Genomic DNA, 20,874 nt, shown 5'->3' on the forward strand with positions numbered 1-20,874 from the left:
CACCACCTAACACCCCCTGGAGGGACTATCCTCTCTTTGCCTAACTGAAGAAGGTCTTTGTGGGTCTGGCACTCGGCTGGGGCCAGTGATGGAAACCAAGGAACCTAGACCTTATCCAGTAGATTTTAAAATTTTTTTAATCCAAAGACATACAGGAATAAGTCTGTCCTTTTCATATCTGAGATATAGCAGAGAGACTGGACTACAGAAATGAAATACTGAGAAAAGTTTGCACAGTTCAGCTTTTATTAAAATTAAAGGATGGGAAATTAGAACATGATTCCTGTTAAAATAATACATTTGAAGAAATGTTTCTTCAGCTCTCGCTGTAACTGATCAAGCATGTGACAAGGATTCTTTTACAAGATATACAGTCCCTAACAGCCATGCAGAGAACACCAGATCGAGGATCTTACCTATGCAATATGTTGTACAGGGTGTCAGTGATCAAGTCTGCCTGCCTATGACAACCACAGGGACAGAACACCCACACAGACATACACATTCAATGTCTTCAGTTTTCTTTCAAAGAAAGTATTTTACATGTAATATGCAAATTAAACAAGAAGTCCAACAAGCGTCCTCTACTGCCACTGAAACGGGGGGATGGGGGGAGCAAATAATTTACAATCTCATAACCAAACATGGCAATAGGGTAATTTGATGCTGCGAATGCCACAGTCCTGTGCATTCCTGCCATGGCTGATGCTATATCCATGAGTCACTGAGCCCTGTGATGAAGGCTGCACAGGGGCTATGAGACTGTGATTATCCACTACAGAAGAAATCTCTTCCATTCCCAAATGCTGGAAGTGCTGCTGGCTCTCCTGCTTGGTCAGGAGAAACACAGCACAGCTGAACATGAGGGGCTTAGGACTCTAAATAGTGCAAACACTTAAACAAAAATACATTCTAACCTCCTTGCTTCTCCAGGCAAACAGAGCCTTAAAAACTCCAACTAAGTGGAATATGAGTTTGCTCAGCCTCCCAGCTTGATCCAGCTAGGTGCAAATGCGGAGCGTGGAGGCAATTTAAATGGCACCTGTCCCAACAATAATAATAAATTTTAAAAACCATAATGCTAATGACAGATAAATACACAAAACAGAGCCTGGAGCACAGACACAGATTAAGAAGCAAGTTATAAGTGTAGTGTGAGCATCTGCAAAGCACATGCCTGACACATTCTTAGCAGGGATCATGAGGACTGATCCCCACTTTTAAAGTTTACAGACAAGATGCTCCCAAAAAGGACATCATCCAGCAGCAAAGGTCTCAAGCTAATGGAAGCTTCAGATGAACAAGGAGACAGAAGAGAATAAGGAATGGTCAGCTGGACGTAGGATGCTATGGGAGTATGTGCTGGGGGGCAGGCCTTTCTCTGGGGCTTCTCCATGCCACAGGGTGCCAGGCTCAGTGCCACTCAGTGGGAGCCACCATGAGACAGCCCAGCCTCACCCCCACAGAAAGCAGACTCAAAAAAAAAAAGGACAATCAATACAGATGGGCAAGTGCTGAGTCAAACTTAACATCAGTCCCTAGCAATTCAAGAAACACCAGTGACTATGTTTTAAAATTCAGCAGACTCCCTTGAATATGGTATTTTTAAAAAATGGCTCATCTACCTGGAGCTACTGAAAAATATGTTTCTGGAAGGTGAGAAAAAGGAAGAGAGCTACAGGCATGAACTATGACAGTGAATGGTGCAAAGAATATAACATTTCATTATCATGGACAATAAAAAGCGATTCAAATATCCTGAAAAAAAAATCTTATAAAAATATCTACATTAAAATTTTAGCCTAAAAGCTATAGCTTCAATTTTATAAAAAGGCCATCTTTGAAAGGATCTGGCTCAGAAATATACAAACATTACACAACAGATATCAAAGTAAGACAGCTCAAAATGCATCTTAGGGGATACTGCAACTGGCTTGTTGGGAAATAGAATTAAGTATTCTTATTGCATAGCAGAAAATGAGGTCACTTTCATTTGCATAATACTGCAACTTTGTAGATGGAGAGATGCCATTGGGTACTTTGGAGAAATCACTTTGGAATTCAGAATCTGACTTCTACATTGTTCAAATCAGTATCCAAGTGGCGTCTCGGCTGCTTCTAACCTTGGGCCTCAATTCCATTTCACCACCGCAATCAGATGACAGATACGCCACTGGCAAAGCTGCATTCACAAGCAGCCGTGACCACCCTAAGGGGGGCAGGAAAAGGCTTCATCTACCATGTGACCAACACAAACTAGAAAATAGCCTGCTGTGTCCACTGTGGAAAGAGAATAGTACCTGGCGATGAAGAGATAGCAGGTTTTGGGTGGCATCTGTGGGCAGCTAGAGCAGATTGGCTTTGGTGATGACGTACCAGTGTTCTGGTCCCCGTGAGAAAGGACACACGAGGGTGAAGTGCACGGCCTCAGCGGCGCACCCAAAAGAGGCAGTGCTTTGTAGGAAGGAAGGCGTGAGGTGAAACCAATTGCAAAAATCCAAAAACAGAAAACATGACTGGCTAGCTTTCAGTGGAGGGATCCTTCCCCGGGAAGATGACACATAAAAAATAGCCTCTGCAGCATGAAAATCTAGCTTCTCAGTGGTGGGAAGGGGCAGGAAATTCACCTATCACCTGAAATTGAGAGCTTCTATGACTGGCATTCATCAGATCCCAACCCCAACCTCATCCCCATCACACAGACACACCCAAACAAGTCTCAAAATTTCCTCAGAGAAAGAGAAAGGACATTTAGAACAAAAAGCTCATCCCATCAGCTTCCAACCCACAGCCAGGTCGAGCTCTAAAGCCACAGTCATCCCCACTCAACTAAAGCATGCCTTGCTTCCTTTGGAGACATTTCTTCGAGGTCCACCAAAGCCGGATACTGTAGCCTCTTCTGAAGGCTGCTAAAAATTCTGGGCATCTTGTTATTCTCCAAGCGTCTGGTTGAAGTAACATGTGCTTAACATCAGAAAGAGAAGTTTTGTCTTTAGGAGAGTTGCACATTTAGGGCATAATAAATATATAGTAAATGCACAAAGTGGCCCACTGGCTGGGAAGACTCCTGGGTTTCTCACTGCAGAGGATAGGGGATGCCAATCTCCCGCAGCGCCTGCTTGGAAGTAGCCCAGTCTATCAGAAGTCCAACATCAACATTTATGCAGTTCCTTGGCTTCCTGTAGGTGGATTCTGACATTAAGGAGGGTGTCCCAGACTGCAAGGTATGAGACTAATCTCCAGACACAAGACTTCCCCTGCTTATGCCACAAATTCCAGCATAAGCAATTTGCTAATTTAGGAACAGCACAACTTTAAGGTTTTTTTTGGTTTGGTTTTGTTTTGTTTTGTTTTGTTTTGTTTTGTTTTGTTTTGTTTTGTTTTGTTTGAGATGGAGTTTTGCTCTTGTTACCCAGGCTGGAGTGCAATGGCGCGATCTTGGCTCACTGCAACCTCCGCCTCCTGGGTTCAGGCAATTCTCCTGCCTCAGCCTCCTGAGTAGCTGGGATTACAGGCATGCGCCACCACGCCCAGCTAATTTTTTGTATTTTTAGTAGAGACGGGGTTTCACCATGTTGACCAGGATGGTCTTGATCTCTTGACCTCGTGATCCACCCACCTCGGCCTCCCAAAGTGCTGGGATTACGGGCGTGAGCCACCGCGCCCGGCCCAGGTTTTTTAAATACAAATTACTCCATACACCTTCAAATGCCCACCCCTCAAGATGCCTGAAGTTCCATCATTAAGAATTTTTACCAGTGAATTAGCAAAGCTCTCATCAAGCTCCTTTTTTAAAATGCAAGCACCCCTTAGGAGGCCTCAAATCCAGGGCCCACTGATTATCTCCTACCCCACAGGGAAAGTAGGAGTGGAGGTCCTTGGGGGTTGGGGAGAGGGTGCACACCCTGGAATACGGGGAAAGCACAGGAAAAAGAAGACAAGGACATGAGACAGACTTGACCACTGTCACAAAGTGCCAAGGGCCAGCTCTAGTGCTATATTCCTTTGAAGTCAAACAATGTCCATCTGAATCACACACAACCCCATCCAACACAGGGACAAATCTATCTTTGGGTTTGGAGGAGGGTGACCTCTTATTTATCCTCCAAACCAGAACACTTCTGAGAGTAAAATGGGGTGCTGTGAATAATTAAGCCTGGATAATAAGTATAAATGGGGACTGTCCTGTCCTAGGAAAACCTACAAGTAGGACCCTTCTCTGAGACCGTTATAGGCAGGAGCTGAATCCTTACCACTTTGGTTTTTTGTTTGTTTTTTCCTGTTTTTTTCCAGTGTGTTACCGGAGGCTTCTCTGAAAAGCTAGTTTTCCCAGCTGAAGAGACATAACGTCTCCCAGGCCTGGAATCTATGGCATCAAAGACCAATGGCCTAGACATGAAGACTGTGCAGTTCTCATCTGCTTCCTAGAGGAGAACTCAAGGAAAAACAGCTGGCTGAGAAGCACAGGGAACCCCACTTGTCCCTTATTCTAGCACACAGAGGAAGGACACAGTGCAGCTTTGAGAATTCTCCAGCTCTTCTGCAGACAAAGCCGCAGTAGTCAAGTACATAAGTGGGCGTGGCCAGAGAACTGCCCCTCTCACTGGTTATTTCTGGACATTCCCAGAGTGTCCAACTGGACCTTCGGAAGAAAGCAGCTTTAGTAGTCTCAGGGTCCCCATGGGACAAATCCAAAAGAGATGTCGCTGAGATTTGATTCTTAACATAGTGAAAGGATCAGTAGTAAAGAAATCCAGTAGACTGTCACACACGCTCACCCCCCAACTTAGAGAAACACCATGTTCTGCACACACACACACACACACACACACACACACACACACGTTCCAGGTGCTGTGTTGTCCCTGTAGAAATACCAAAACAAAGCCCAAAGGTGCTGCCTGGGGCTGTCAGGAACCCCCCTGCTCAGGGCATAGGCCAAAGCACCTCAGGGAAGCAGGAGGTGGGTAACGGTGTCCACACGGTGATGAACTACACCAGTCTGCCAAGTCAGAGGAGAGCGGTTCTCACAGCAGCACAGACCCTGCCCAGTGAGTTGAATCCAGTCAGTCACCATGGTTCTACTGTTCAGAGTCACAAGCAGCACCTGCTCCTTCCTCCACCTCCTGGCAGTGGGAATTTGGGTCACAAGGACTTGTGAATCACGGCAACACCTAATAAGAAACAGGGAGAAAGTTACCATCTTAGCTTCTCCAAAGTTACTCAGACTCCCAGTGAGTTCATGAATCCAAGATAGCCTAAGTCACAACCAAGGGAAATGGGTACCATTTTTATCCTAATATTGAAGTGTCTGTGGTCTCAGACTGCTAGCAGCTGGCTGTTCCCCACTCCAACAGCCAAGTTCTGGCAAGACACTTGAACCTATGAGCACAGTCCCTCAAATACCACTGGCTAGTGACCTCACCCTGTGTCACCATGTGGACTCACTGTGGCGACTCCTGTCCCGCTCTAGCACCCACCTCAACAATGTTTAGTGCCCAGGGGCCGCTACGCAGTTCTAAATTTGAATCACTTTAAGAGAAGCGATGGGTGATTCATCTCTACTTTTAGAAGACATCTCTACTTTTCTGAAGTGGAAAGTATAGTAGGCTGCCTTCATGGGAGCAAGAAAGACTGAATTCCAATCCTAGCTCTGCCACCAGTCAACCTGCACTGTGGCCTTTAGCAAGTTCTTTGATCTCTTTATGCTCAGTGCCCACACAAATGTCATCTAACAGACCCTGCCAGTGTGACAATCTCGACTTTGATAAATGCTCCAGACATGATGCTGTGTTACTGTTTTAGTCCGGGTGAACCATGCTCAGCACCTAACTATAAATCCACGCATGACCCAAAATCTCACTGTAAGGGACTGAGGCTACATGGCAGATACCACATGTTGATTCCATCAACATCCTTCCCACTTGCTATCCTCTACTACAGCCACCAGCACAAGCTGCAAGCTCAGCTGCCCAGACTGCCTGGCAGCTAGGCATGCCATGTGACCCAGTGCTGGCCAATAAGACTATAAAGGCAAGCGTGCCAGTGTTGCAACGCTGGCTTTGTTCTTGTTGTGCCTAGAATGCTCAAGCAAGGCCAAGGGGAGGCAACAGCCTTTGATAAAGCTGGCAGAACAGAAGAGAGGAGAAGCTTGGTTCTTCAATGTCAGTCTGAGCCCCCAGGCCAACCTTGGATTTCTTTTTACCAGAGACAAATCCACTCACTTTCTTATTTAGGAAAGTATCCGTCAGGGTTTCTGGTGCCTATTGCTAAATGAAATCCTAACTTACAGGGGCCTACAGGCAGGATGGTTACTGGAGCCTTCTTTTTAACATAGTCCCACAACCATAAAATGTTCTGGTTGAAGATGAGATTGAGAGAACATGGCTAAAAGCAAGCCAGGATACCCCATTGGAGATATTCTGCTAAGACATCTATTTTCTGTTCATTCCTGGCTAAAGGCGCAGACATAGAAGCTTCGAGGCAGGCAGAGCCTGAGTCCAGACCAAATGCCTGATCTTGACAGCATCTTACTTGAATCTCAGACATCTCTTTCAGAAGGCAGCTTTTTTTTTTTTGAAAGCAGGCTCCTGTGTTACTTTTTCATATAACCTTTATCTTGATTATAAAAGTAATATATTCTCATTATGGGAAATCTGGAAAATGCAGAAGAACACAAAGAAAAATGCTTTAATCCCTTCACACAAAGAAAACCACCACTGTCTTTTTGGAATACTTTCTAGCATCTAGTAATAATCACAACCATTTACTGCATGGTGTCGAGTGCCAGGCAGGTATTGTGCTTAGCTCTTCACATGTATTACTGCATTTCATTCTCACAGCAGCCCTAAAAGGCTTAGTCTAATTTTATTCCCATTTTACAAATAAGACAACAGGGGTTCAGTATGATAGAATACATGGCCCAGAGACTCAGGGCTAGTGGCAGAGCTGGAATTCAAATTCATATCTGACTCCAATATCCATTTGCAGAAGCAGCAGCTACTCAACCCGCACTCAAATCCCCCACCAATACAGGACTACATACATGAATGAATTCACCCAGGCTATTACAAATGTTTTCTCATAACATTAAAAATCCATACACTATACAACTATCCTATAGATTATTAGCTATCTCCCTCATGCCAGACATTAAGTAATTCTCAGATTTTAGCTACTATGAGTAAGGCCCCGATAAATAACTTTGTCCATAAATCTTTGCATTTTGGAGCATTTCCTTAGATTTTAAGATAATAGACCCACTCTGTAAGTGGGTTTGAACATAAAATTGCAGGTTTGCTTGTCTTCTTCCTACCTACTTCTGGAGTGGGCAGACAATGAAGAAAGGGACATGAAATATTCAGCATATATATGAAATTCTAACCACCTACACTTAACTCTTCCCCTCTCATTAAGGCACACATGGAGTCAAGGGAGGATCTCTCACTTGCCTCACTCATCCCATAACAGAATTACTCCAGGACTAAACTTCTTCTAAAATGTTTTGTACTAAGCCAATGAAAGCATTATGAGGTGAAAAATAGCTCTAAAGGAAGAAAAAAGTTAAAGTCCATTGTCACAGAAGTCTTACATTGAAAGAATGTGCTGCAGGCTGGGCGCGGTGGCTCACACCTGTAATCCCAGCATTTTGGGAGGCCAAGGTAGGAGGATCACGAGATCAGGAGATCAAGACCATCCTGGCCAGCATGGTAAAACCTCATCTCTACTAAAAATACAAAAATTACCCAGGTATGGTGATGGGCACCTGTAGTCCCAGCTACTCAGGAGGCTGAGACAGGAGAATCACTTGAACCCAGGAGGTGGAGGCTGCAGTGAGCCAAGATGGCGCCATTGCACTTCAGCCTGGGTGACACAGTAAGACTCTGTCTCAAAAAAAAAAAAAAAAAAAAGAATGTGCTACAAACTCCTTCGAATCTGTACCGCACACTCTTCCTTTGCAGTCAAACAAGATGGAATGACTGACCTTTATAATGCAAAATGGGAAGAAGAATATTCCTGGAGTTGTGGTATGGATTAAATAAGATAATGACTATAAAATACTTTGGATAATGTCTGGTATGTTCTGTATGCTGGATAAATAACATTATCTCTACTCCAGGTTCTAGAAAACCAGATACAAGGAACTGAACTACACCATAGATATATATTTGCTCATCTCCCCATGGACCCAACCTTAGCAGTACCAACTCTGATGCCACCCCGGCCCCTGAACCTCACCAAACCCCTCACACACACTCCCCAAGAAGAAGCTTCCACACCAGCCTGGTGCCTTACTCAAAGGCTTACCCTGAGCCAGGGTAGCATAACAGGCATGGACTTAGAACTCTGGGTTTGAACTCTGACTTTGCCATTTATTAGCTATGTGGTCTTTGGCAAGTTACTTAAACTCTCTGAACCTCAGTTTCATCATCCATAAAATGGACGGATACAGTCCCATTCAGCCTGAGAGTTGTTGAAAAGATGAGAAAGAAGGCACACTCTGTTCCTAACACACTGCCCCTGGCATGGGGCAGGCACCCAGTAAAGGACAGCTATTTGTGTGATTGTGATCTACCCTCAAAGTTTAATTGAGCCCCTCTCCCCCAGGAAGGGTTCCCTGGCTTTGCCAGTTCTCACCAGTCTTTTGTGTGCCAAAGCCTGTCCAGTGCATGTCATTTAGAACGTGTATATACATCATCTTGTCTTCCCCCTGCTTTATGTGGGCAGGTCTTACCCTTCAAATTCAACTCTGGACAGAAAGCATTGCATCTTATGCCATCTAGGAGCCTGGCACAAAGTAAACCAGGAATGCCAGTGAAATTCTAAATTCTCTTGTGACAACTCAGTTGGAACTCTGTTATACATTCTGAGGCTACCTTCAGGTTCACAGGGTCAGGGCAAAAGGTAATCAGTGCCAATTATCTGTATCTGTCATGAGCACAGAATGAAGGAGTGGTGGCCACATAACCATTACCTGTCATCCCTGGAGGAGGCACTCAGGTCCAAGTTAAGCAAGTTCACATCCTCTCATCCCACCGGCCCACCCAACCCTCATGCCCCCAGTGTGTTGGAGGCCTCTGGGATGGACAGAGAGATGGCACACACTGACCTGCATAGCTCCGCCCCGTGCTCATGTTGGTTGGAAGCAGCGTCCATTTGTCAGTGACAGGATTGTAGTACTCCACCGAAGCCAAGTTGCAGGATCCATCATCCCCTCCAACCACATACAGGAGCCCATTCACTGCACAGACCCCTGGGAGTCAAACAAAAGCCATAGGAGACATCACAGCAGGTGCACCAAGAGATCAGAATTGATAAAGAGACAAATCTGGATAGGCTGGGAGGCTCTTTTCCTTCCTTTATGGTAATACAACAGAGATTTAGCTCTGCAGGTCTGAGTTTGCTTAGTGGAAGAAAATATGACAACAGCCACTGGGCTCCAAGGATGCTTCTTCCTAACAAGATCATTTCTCTGGCCAGAGAGTTTTTGTTACTTACAATGCGTATGCCCCCTGCCACAGTCACACCTACACAGTAAGTATGTACAGCCTATGGGCACAGACCCCTCTCTACTAGGAAGGTGTATACAGACCTCCAGTGCCCAGCCTGAGCTAGGGAATAAGACAATTCAGGGGACTTCATGTACGGTACTACTTCTCTGCTGCTACATTTTTCCCTGATAAGCCCTATGTTATATCCACGCTGTGTGATGCTGACGGTTATGTCTGTAATCCCTTTATAAGACTTGGGTCTAATTCGCATACAGCTCCCAGGGATGAAGCACAGCTCCCACTCTGATCTCAGAGTGAGATGGATTTTGGGCAAGGTCTCACGCAGCAAGATCTAAGGCATAGGAAAACATAATTAGTTCTTGTTCATTAAGACTTTCAAGGGCCATAGTCCAATACATTGTGTATTTTTTTCAAAATTCGATTAAGGGATTGGTGATACTCCAAAAAGTCATCATTATCAATGTTGCCGAAGGTACTCTCAGAGGATAAAATGGACCACCATCCTGGATGGCATCTAAAATACATGTGCTCCCTCTGATTTAAAAATTCCACTTCTGGCCAGGCACAGTGCCTCATACCTATAATCCCAGCACTTTGGGAGGCCAAGGCAGATGGATCACTTGAGCCCAGGAGTTCAAAACCAACCTGGGCAACATGGTGAAACCCTGTCTCTACAAAAAAATACAAAAATTGCCAGGCATGATAGTGCATACCTGTGGTCCCAACTACTCAGGAGGCTGAGGTGGGAGGATCTGTTGAACTCAGAAGGCGGAGTTGCAGTGAGCCAAGATTATGCCACTGCAATCTAGCCTGAGCGACAGAGTAAGACTTTGTATGGAAAAAAAAAATTTACTTCTGGTCTTTTAAAGAAATAATTTTAAATGTGTGCACTCATTTAGCTATAAGGACCATTTATAGTAACTGAAGTATTACTTATAGTATAGAAAAGATGGAAATAACCTGTGTCCGATAGTAGATTGGTTGTTTAAATTATGATATAGTCATTTAAAATATCACATAAATAAGTTTAGTGTTTTAATAAAATGTTCATGAAAGATTATAAAGTGAGTTTTTTTAAAAACAGGTTATAAAATAGTGTTATAGTGTAATTCCATTTTTGTTATTAAAAAATAGAAATATCTATGAATTTTATACAAACACACATTTACATCTAAACTTAATTCTCAGGTTCTAGATAGCTGCTTATAAGGGTCCTGTAATTTCTTGCTCATGTGGCTTAAAGCCAAATGACAACTTCTATCACAGCAGGCTTAGGCAACGAGCAAATTAATAAATATTCCTCCAACCCCAGTTACACGTCCAAGTTGGCCACGAATGGGTGTGGCAAATAGGTAATATGAGAATAATGGAAATGCATCTCCCTATGTCACCTGTGTGTCTTTCCAGCCCAGGAAGTTGGGCTAAGCCAACACTTTCCTAGAGCAAAGAGGCATAAAGGTCCACTGGCGCAGTACACGATCCACAGAGCAAAGCTCAAAAAGGACCTCATGCTCCAGGAAACATACCTAGATACTCTACAGTAAATCATTCCTACAGGAAGGAACAGAGGATGAGATGGAAAGGAGACACAGGAATATGAAGAAAGCAATAAGGAAAGGAGAACTGATCAAGGGTCCGACTATCTCGGCAAGGAAGGAGACTGGTTTCAGGTTAGAAGTGAAAGGTTCTCCTAGCCAGGCACTGCCAAAGAAAAGAACCAAGTGCCATTGTCTGGCCCTGCGCTTAGCTACCTACCAAAGCTGTTGGGGGTGGGGGGGGGTGGGGACATTGATGACAACCAGAGTACTTTTCTAGGTCTGTGCTCATCTGTGTGCAGTAAAAGTCATCACCTTTCCCTGGCGAGAAAGGGGCTCCCCTGTATCTAGGTTGCAGGATCTGCAGCTAGCTTTTTGGGTCTCAACTTCTCCCCTCCTCTAACCAAGAGCCCACCTGGTAAATGGACACTCCTTGTTCAGGATACAAACTCAGCTCCAGACCCTGGGAATCTCCCCACTGTTTACAGCCAGTGTCTTCAGGAAGAAAAGGCGCACGACCCCCAAAGGGGAAATGGAGAGGGAAGTCATTACCTGCATTGCGCCGGCACATGTTCATGTCTGCCACTTGCTTCCAGGTATTTGTTCCAGGATCGTAAACCTCAACGCTCTTCCTCACCAAAGGCCCATCATGCCCACCTGTGGCATACAGCTGTCCGCTGAGCACTCCAACCCCTGAAAGGCAAACACAGTGTCCCAGCTTCAGGCTGGCTACAGTAGCCAGAAATCAGAAGGCCTGGCATCCAGTGCTGGACAGTCCTGACCCGTGAGGTGACTTGGGGAGTGCCATTTTGTCTCCCTGAACCTCAGTGTCCTCATCTGTAAAACAAATATAATGACACCCTGCCTGCCTCCTATAAGACTGGCAACTTCAAAACTTTGAAATATAAAGCAAATGTGACCCAAATTCTATTTTTAAAAATATATATATATATATATGAATATATATGTACATATATACGGAGGAGGATGTTCATAAGCGAAGAAAAAAGACAAAAAAGACGGAACAAAATCCATAAAAATATTAAGAATAATATTTCTGAGTGGTAACATACGTTTTCCTTTTTTGCCTACCTATATTGCCTAGTTTTCCTACAATGTTGTATTACTTATATTACTCAGCCTTATATTAGTTGAGTAAAAAGAGTAAAAAATTGAAACTAGACACACAGCAAAGTGCTGAAACTATTATTAGGGAGGCCTCCTGCTGGTCGTGTCCGCAGAAGCTGCTCCTTCTGCCCACTTCTCTCCTCCTAGGCTGCAGAGGGCATCATTAGATCACTCACCGTGTTGATTGGCCTGAGCTGAGTGCTAGAATTGCTCTGTTTACAGATTTCAGTGTCATCTCTTAAGATCCTTTTATCAAGAAGATGAAAGCCATAAAGAAGGAAGACAGCACAGTATCTAGAAAGTGCAACTTGGGGTGGGCGCGGTGGCTCACACCTGTAATCCCAGTACGTTGGGAGGCCAAGGTGGGCGGATCACAAGGCCAAGAGATCGAGACCATCCTGGCAAACATGGTGAAACCTCGACTCTACTAAAAATACAAAAATTAGCTGGGCATGGTGGCATGCACCTGTAGTCCCAGCTATTCAGGAGGCTGAGGCAGGAGAATCGCTTGAACCCGGGAGGCAGAGGTTGCATTGGGCTGAGATCGCGCCACTGCGCTCCAACCTAGTGATAGAGCAAGACTCTGTCCCAAAAAGAAAGAAAGAAAGAAAGTGCAACTACCTGGTAGCTAGGACACCTGTGTTCTGGATATGTCTCTCTGACTTGCTCACTGGGTGACCTTTAACCTTTCTGGGCCTCAAATTCCCTATTTGTAAAGGGGAAGAGTTGAACTAGATCAGTAGTTCCCATGGACCACAGACAACTCCACTGCATGGACAGGCTGCATCTCAATTGACTGGGGAGCTTTTTGAGATAGATTCCACACTGGTCAGGAGTCGGAAAAAGTTCCTCAGGTGACTGGGATGTGCAGCCAGGTTTCAGACCCAAGAACCAGATTTGTAGAGCATAACTCCCTATGGATAAGGACTTTTTTTTATCTTGTCCTCATCTGCTTCCCTGTGCCCCACGGCAGTAGGTTCTCAAGAGATACTGCTTGAATGACAAAAATATAAATAAAATCTCTCCCACCAATTATGCCAGTATGCTAGTGGTTCCTAGCAGTTCCTCTAAACTAACAGCAGATGGTGCTGTCGTATCAATAATGGCTCTCTCTAACTGAGGTTTAATAAAATTAGTTGAGTTCCAAAGCTGCCTCACCTTCCTTAACTCCAAGCTCAGCAGGAACACCCATTCCCTGGAAAATGGCCTCTTTTTCCCCTAATCTTCTGGTGGCGCTGCCCACACCCTGCTGAGGAAGCAAGCTGCCTTCTGGGCACTCAGGCACCACTGCCTGGGCAACTCTCCCTCTGCCCTCGTGCAGCCTCATCCAGAAACATTCATGCAGCAGTTTTCTGGACCTAGAGCCACAGGGGCTGTTGGCAACTCAAAGGGCCTCAGGCAGCCAAAGGCCAGGGCCTTTGGTCTCTGGGTCTTCAGCCAACAAGAACACCCACCGTGACGAGTATGTGGGTTCCCGACTCAAGAGGTGAGACTTCCCCAAATCTTAGGAAAGTGAAGCACTGAAGAAAGGCTGACCTAGGAGCCTAAGCCCAGGGCTCTGACAGTCATCTCAGGAAAAAGGCTTGGTTTTCACTTCCTAAATCAAGGTCAGTGTGCCTCCTAGGGACACAGGCAGCAGACGTGTCACCCTCCAGGTCCTCCAGTGTAGGTAAGAGGCAGGAGTAGGGCCAGGTAATGTCCACCCAGCAAGAACCATTTCAGCAGCTTGGCAGAGACAAAGCAGCTGTAGCCTGCAAAGGCAGCTCCCTCCACAGAGACAAGCCTGAGCTTCCAAAGGCAGGTCTGCTCTCACAGCTCCACGCCCAGCTGCCTCCCCAGGCTTTCGGCCCTAGGAGCAGCCACACATCTCAGGGTGTGCTGCTCCAGGCATGCTGAGCTCTCACCCCTTACGTCACAACAGAGGGTTCTTAGGGAGTATGAAGAAGGCTCTAAAGAAACCAAAATTTCCAAAAGAGGTTTCTGATGGGAAAAGAATAATGGGATTTGTGGATTGACTTGGTTCTTAGGGAACATCTACTACAACCCACTCATTTCACATATAAGGAATTAGAGGCCAGAAAGAAGGGAAGGGACTTGCCCAAGAAAGGTCACATGACAAATGACAGCAGACCCAGCATCAAGACCCAGGTCTCCTGACTTCCAGGCAATGGCTCCACATTCAGGAAGGGCCCACCTGTCAGAATCAGGAGAGACAAAAATTCCCTAAAAATAGCACTCCAAACTCAAACACTTCTTAAACGGAATCATGCAGATTTTATTTTTGTAACCAAGTGAGTACACAAAGGTTCTTTGAAAATATTAAAATCCCATACTTTTTAAGGAATGCTGAGGAAGTGGTCATATGTTTGCTACTATAAAATGAGATCACAACTCAATCTGCAAAAACACAAAAAAAAAGAGAGAGAGAGAGAAAGGAGTAACATTGCGGGAATGTGGCTTCCCTTCTCGGAAGTCACACAGCCTTCCCGCCAGGATCAGATTGGTAATTAGTCACCACTGACCACAGGAACCAGCAATAAAGAGCCAGTGCACTGATGCCTCCGTCTGCCCTCTCAGACCCTTCCCTTTGGGCCTCTGAGACAATGAATGAGAAGACGAAGCAGGGGAGAAGGGGCTGTTGCTCCACTTCCTGAAAAATCCCAAAGTACCACATATCTTCTGGTCTTCCGACAAGAAGTAGAAGTGAAAAACCTTTTGGAAAGTCATTTTCTTCCCATGTTGGGGAGTGGGTTGAATCGAGGAAAAGTGGGAGTGGGGGACATAAGTTATCTCCAAACAAGAACACTAATAGCTTGGCTTTCAATCCTAGACAGGCAAGCTCAGCTTTGCCAACTGAAGACTTGTCCTACTACTTCAGAGGAATGAGGCTGATAATTTAGGGATTTAAAAAGCTAACTCTGGAGTCAGCATCCTGATTGTGCTAGTTACTAATTATATGACCCTGGGCAAATTATTCAACCACTGGCAGACTTACTTTCTAAATCTGATAAGTGGAATTTATATTGCATCCACCTTGTAGGGTTGCAGTGAGGATTAAATGGATTGAGACACAAAAAGTACTTGTTAAGACAGTGCCTGGCACATAGTAAGCCCTCACTTTCAAAAGATGTAAACACCTTCATAGAAACATAAGGGATGGTGAGGAGGAGAGTATTAACTCATCCATTCTCTAGTGATTCCCCAGGAAAGGTTAACTGATAAGTGCTGTGTCTAGCTGCAAAGGTGATAGTGGGATTATATACAGCAAAAGGAAAGAAGAAGGAGGTAAAATAAAATGTTAAGTTGTTGAATCAATATCCACTTATGACTGATGAAAGAAATCACAGATTACACAAATAAATGAAAAAACATCCCATACTCATGGATTGGAAGAATCAATACCATTAAAATGACCATACTGCCTGGAGAAATCTACAGATTCAACAAAATTCCTATAAAACTATCAACACAGTTCTTCATAGAATTAGAAAAAATCCTAAAGTTTATATAGAACCAAAAACGAGCCTGAATAGCCAAAGCCAGTCTTAACCAAAAAGAACAAAGCCAGAAATAAAACATTACCTGACTTCAAATTAGATTACAAGGCTATAGTAACTAAAACAGCATGGTACCAGTACAAAAATAGACAAAAGAGATCAATGGAACAGAATAGAGAACCCAGAAACAAAGCCACATACCTACAACAAGCTGATCTTCAACAAAGCTGACAAAAATAAACAATGAGGAAAAGATACTCTATTCAATAAATGGTGCTAGGAAAATTGGCTAGCCACATACAGAAGAATGAAACTAGACCTCTATCTCTTACCATATACAAAAATTAACTGAAGATGGAGTAAAGACTTAAATGGAAGACCTAAACTATGAAAGTCCTAGACAAAAACCTACGGAAAACTCTTCTGGAGATTGGCCTAAGCAAAGAATTTATGACTAAAATGCTAACAGCAAATGCAACAAAAACAAAAATAGACAAGCGGGACTTAATTCAACAAAAAAGCTTCTGCACAGCGAAAGAAATAATCAACAAACAGACAACCTACAGAATGGGAGAAAAATATTTGCAAATTATGCCTCCAACAAAGGACTAATTTTCAGAATATAAGGAATTCCAACAACTCAACAAGGAAAAAACAACCCCATTATAAAGCAGGCAAAGGACATACATACAGATATTTCTCAAAATAAGGCTTTCCAGTGGCCAATAAACATATGAAAAAATGTTTAACATCATAATCATCAGAAAAATGAAGATTAAAACCACAATGAGATATCATCTTATACTTGTCAGATAGTGATTATTAAAAAGTCAAAAAAAAAAAAAACCTGGATGTTAGTATGGTTGCAGAGAAGAGTATGCTTATCACTGTTGTGGGAATATAAATTGATACAACTTCTATGGAAAACAGTATGGGGATTTCTCAAAAAACTCAGAATATAACTACCATTTGACCCAGCAGTCCGGCTATGCAAAGGAAAAGAAATCATTAAAAGACATGTACAATTGTATGTTTAAAGCAGCACTACTAACAACACCAAGTCATAGAATCAAGCTAAGTATCCACTAATGGTTGATTAAAGAAAACATAGTATGGATACACCACGGAATATTATGCAGCCAAAAAAAGAGTGAAATCATGTCCTTTGTAGCAAAGCGGATAGAGCTGGAGGCCATAATCCTAAGTGAGATAACCCAGAAACAGAAAATCAAATACCGCATGTTCTCACTTATAAGTGCAAGCTAAATAATGGATATACATGGACATAAAGATGGGAACAATAGACACTGGGAATTCCAAAAGGGGTGAGGCTGGGAGGAGGATGAAGGTTGAAAAATTTCCTGTTGGGTACAATGGTCACTATTTGTGTGATGGGTACACTAGAAGCCCAAACCCTACCATTACCCAACATATCCACATAACAAACCTGCACATGTACTCTCTGAATCTAAAATAAAACCAAAAAATATTTTAAAGACCCACTTGTGAGCAAATCAGAGACAGCCAGGACCCCAAGATTCCCCCTACCTGCGCCACTGCGGCGGGTGCTCATGTCTGCCACGTATATCCACTCATTGGTGGCTGGGTTGTACTGCTCCACGGTGCTAAGACACTGGCGGGAAGCTCCATCATAACCCCCAACAGCATACAGCTTCCCTGCAACAGACAAAGTGGCTGAGTGTGGTGCCAGGGACACCGGCATGAAACCAGAGCTCGGCTGAAACCCTACCTGTAACCAACTGGGGCACCCTTACCTCAGAATTCTGGGCCCCCTTTCTTCAGGGGACCACCAACTTACTCCTCAACCACACAAAGCGTCCTTCACATTTCTTCACATATTCTACTTGCTCTTAAGCCATGAGCCCCTTAGAAGCAAACACTGAACATCTTTCTAAATAAGTACCCCCAAATACCCAACACAAAGCTATGGCTTGGCACCACTGGGGCTCAACACAATCTTGCTGGTGAATTAGGTTAAATTTTCTCTAGAACAAGACACCAGCACCAGATGGATGGAAAGCTACAAGGCCCCCAGCTATAGGCAGGCAGACCACTTTTCTAGCTAAAGGATCGAAATAACAGATAAAGTAAATATGGAAAAATATTCTTCAGTGAAAACCCAAAACCTGTCTTAACCATTGTTTCTACTCCTTCCACAACCCTGGCAGGTAGACTGTGTGAATGGAGAGTTCTCTGTACATTGTGAGCCAGGGTGGCTGGAATTTTTCTGCAGATACCCTGTGATCTCTGAACAAGAACGCTGAGGTACCATCATCTACTTTTAAATTAAAACACCATTAAGCTGCTATATCCAAGAGCATCATTTCTGCCTGGGGTTGAGGCCTGAGAGTGAGGTTGGACACGGGAGGAAAAATTTGCCATTTGAGCTATCCCAAAGCAGAAATTCAAATATTTGGGGTTTAAAATTTAGTCTTAAAATGCAATAGGATAGTCTCTTCTGTGGGAACAGGGGGAGGAGTCACACTAGCTGTAGACTAAATAAATATTGTTAAATGCTAATCCACTTAACAGGATTACTCAGTAGATTTTTTGGTCATGCATGCTTTCTCAATGGACAGACACCAAGAATGCAACTGGTATTTGAAAATCTGCAATTATTTTAAGTTAGAAAGATTCTCAGGCTCAAACCTATGCTCTGCTACCAGAACTACTGCTGCACTATCAAATGTAAGAATGTTTTGCTTTTTTTTTTTTGAGACAGAGACTTGCTCTGTCCCTCAGGCTGAAGTGCAGTGGTGTGATCTCGGCTCACTGCAACCTCCACCTTCCGGGTTCAAGCAATTCTCCTGCCTCAGCCTTCCAGGTAGCTCGGACTACAGGCGCACGCCTCCATGCCCAGCTAATTTTTCTATTTTTAGTAGAGATGGGGTTTCACCATGTTGGCCAGGATGGTCTTGATCTCTTGACCTCGTGATCCACCCGCCTGGGCCTCCCAAAGCGCCGGGATTATAGGTGTGAGCCATCGTGCCCAGCCCATAATGTTTTTCTTCTATCATCATCAAGCCTGGCTTTGTTTTCTGCCCCAAGTTCCTCTCAATTGACCCATCTAAAAGAAAGAAACATGTCCTCCTAAGTTCTGCACTCACCAAGTCAAAAATTTTTTTTAAACCTGACTAAGCAGCTCTTCTAGGGTCCAGGCTACTTGTAAGGTGTATGCTGGTTCAGATGCGACAATCTCCATAGCACACTCTCTGCACTCTTGGGGAGCTTCTGCCTACACTCCGATCCACACAGTCCTTTTCCTAAGTAGGTATTCTTCAAGGCAGCCAGTAGCAAATTATCGTGATTTCCTCCATATTTTTTTTCAGTGTCATTCAAACTGTATTGCCATAGTAATGAGATGATGAGAGGGAGGAGGGGAAGCCAGACCGTGTGGAGAGCTGTCTCTTCAAGGCCACAGTGAAGCAGACAGAGTCCACTTAAGTTCCTCCCTCCACATTCTCACTACAGCTGTAAATTGGATTCTGATGCCCCAGGGTGACCCACAGCCAAAAGAGCTTCAGATTCAGGAGGGGCAGAAGAAACAAATCCCCAGCCTGTCTTCTGTGTCAACAGGGCATGCTACAAGACAGCACTTCTTCTAGATATAGAACATGCTCACAAAAGCCTTTGTCAAGGGGAGTATTTTAAATTACCACCATTATGGCACCTCCTCTAACCCCCATCAACCATTCCATCTGCATCAGCTGAAAAAATAACCACTCGAGGTTCCTCCTGGAGTCTATTAATAGGGATTTGCTATTTTTAACCCCTACTCTATTGTTTGATATTCCTGGCTAAGGAACAAGAGAAGAAATGAGAAGGTGGCTAGACAAAGCACTTACACTTGGCAGACAAATCAATTTCTGTTCCACCAAGAGAATGAGATTACAAGACACAATTTACCTTGGTAGGAAGACAAAATCCTTGCCCTCACAAAGATGACTTATTTAGTATGTTGGAATAGTATACCCTTTTTTTTTTTTTTTTTTAGAGACAGAATTTCCCTCTCATTGCCCAGCCTGGAGTGCAATGGTGTGATCTCGGCTCACTGCAATCTCTGCCTCCCAGGTTCAAGCAATTCTTTTGCTTCAGCCTCCCGAGTAGCTGGGATTATAGGCATGCGGCACCACGCCAGGTTAATTTTGTATTTTTAGTAGAGATGGGGTTTCTCCATGTTGGTCAGGCTGATCTCAAACTCCTGACCTCAGGTAATCCGCCCACCTCGGCCTCCCAAAGTGCTGGGATTACAGGCGTGAGCCACTGCACTCAGCCAGAGTAGTATACCTTTAAATAAAAACTTAAATTACACAATACCAGTGCAGACTGAGAAATGCAATGCGAGAAAAGAATCTTACTATTAATGTCTAACTCACTGGATGTTACGCTTTCCCTAGGGTACATTTGTGTTTGCATGTGGAATCTTGAGTGTGTACATGAGAGATGGAATGTCTGCACACGTCTGAATAAACAGATATTCCATCTAAATTCCCACATCAGTACAGGTTAATGAATCAGTGCTGTCATGCAAATGATAACATTTTAGTTCAAACAATATTGTATGCTTTGGTACACTGAATTCACACATATTTATAGAACTCCTACCTACTGGCATTTGTCAGCACTCTGAAGGAGCATAGCACAGTGAAAAGAGCACCAGCTTAGGAGTCAAAAGACCCCTGGGTTCAAGGACAGGCTATGCTATTTACTATCATTGGAATATGGGACATCTGAAAGGTAGAGGAAATCCGAGTCCTGCCTGTCTCCTTCATAACAGTTTTGCAAACCAGAGACTAGACGTGAGAGTTTTTTACAAACAAAAGTGTACCATCTGACCAGGCCCTAGACCTCACCACTCCCTCCTGCCTTACCCCACACAGCTTTCCTGACTAGAGCTGGCCTCGATCACCAGCCTGCCCTGCAGAGACAGTCATCAGACCTAAAAAGAGGTGCCTACCTCACTCACAGTTCTGTTAATGTTCAACATATGAATATGAGGACAAAATTAATTAAATGCAATTAACTCTCACTCCACTACATTATCCTCCTGGGTTATATGCTGACTATGAATTCCCTACTCCCTTCCCCTCCCCAACCTCTAGCAGAGCTACTAACAAGGGGCCAAACCACAGGCCGACATTTCCCCCTCTGGGCTCCTTCTACTCCCCCAGCCCAGCTCCA

The 20,874-nt window shown here is 44.1% G+C and overlaps 1 protein-coding gene across 6 annotated transcripts in view; it reads right to left on the reverse strand.

Annotated features, from left to right (window-relative positions):
* Positions 1-228: 228 nt before the first annotated feature.
* KLHL3 (kelch like family member 3) overlaps positions 229-20,874 on the reverse strand; it is a 139,450-nt gene continuing 118,804 nt past the window's right edge. For all 6 annotated transcript variants that reach the window (XM_021664933.2, XM_021664931.2, XM_012435621.2 and 3 more), the window contains 4 exons: positions 17,221-17,349; positions 11,600-11,740; positions 9,110-9,253; positions 229-5,174 (listed from right to left, as the gene is read on the reverse strand). In XM_021664933.2, the coding sequence (XP_021520608.1) occupies positions 5,146-5,174; positions 9,110-9,253; positions 11,600-11,740; positions 17,221-17,349 (443 nt within the window). In that variant the 3' untranslated portion in view covers positions 229-5,145. The remainder of the gene's footprint in view (positions 5,175-9,109; positions 9,254-11,599; positions 11,741-17,220; positions 17,350-20,874) is intronic.

The sequence above is a fragment of the Aotus nancymaae genome, unplaced genomic scaffold (genome assembly GCF_030222135.1).
Source record: "Aotus nancymaae isolate 86718 unplaced genomic scaffold, 86718_ANA_hifiasm-v0.15.2.pri h1tg000064l_1, whole genome shotgun sequence".
In the NCBI taxonomy this organism is placed as follows: Eukaryota; Metazoa; Chordata; class Mammalia; order Primates; family Aotidae; genus Aotus; species Aotus nancymaae.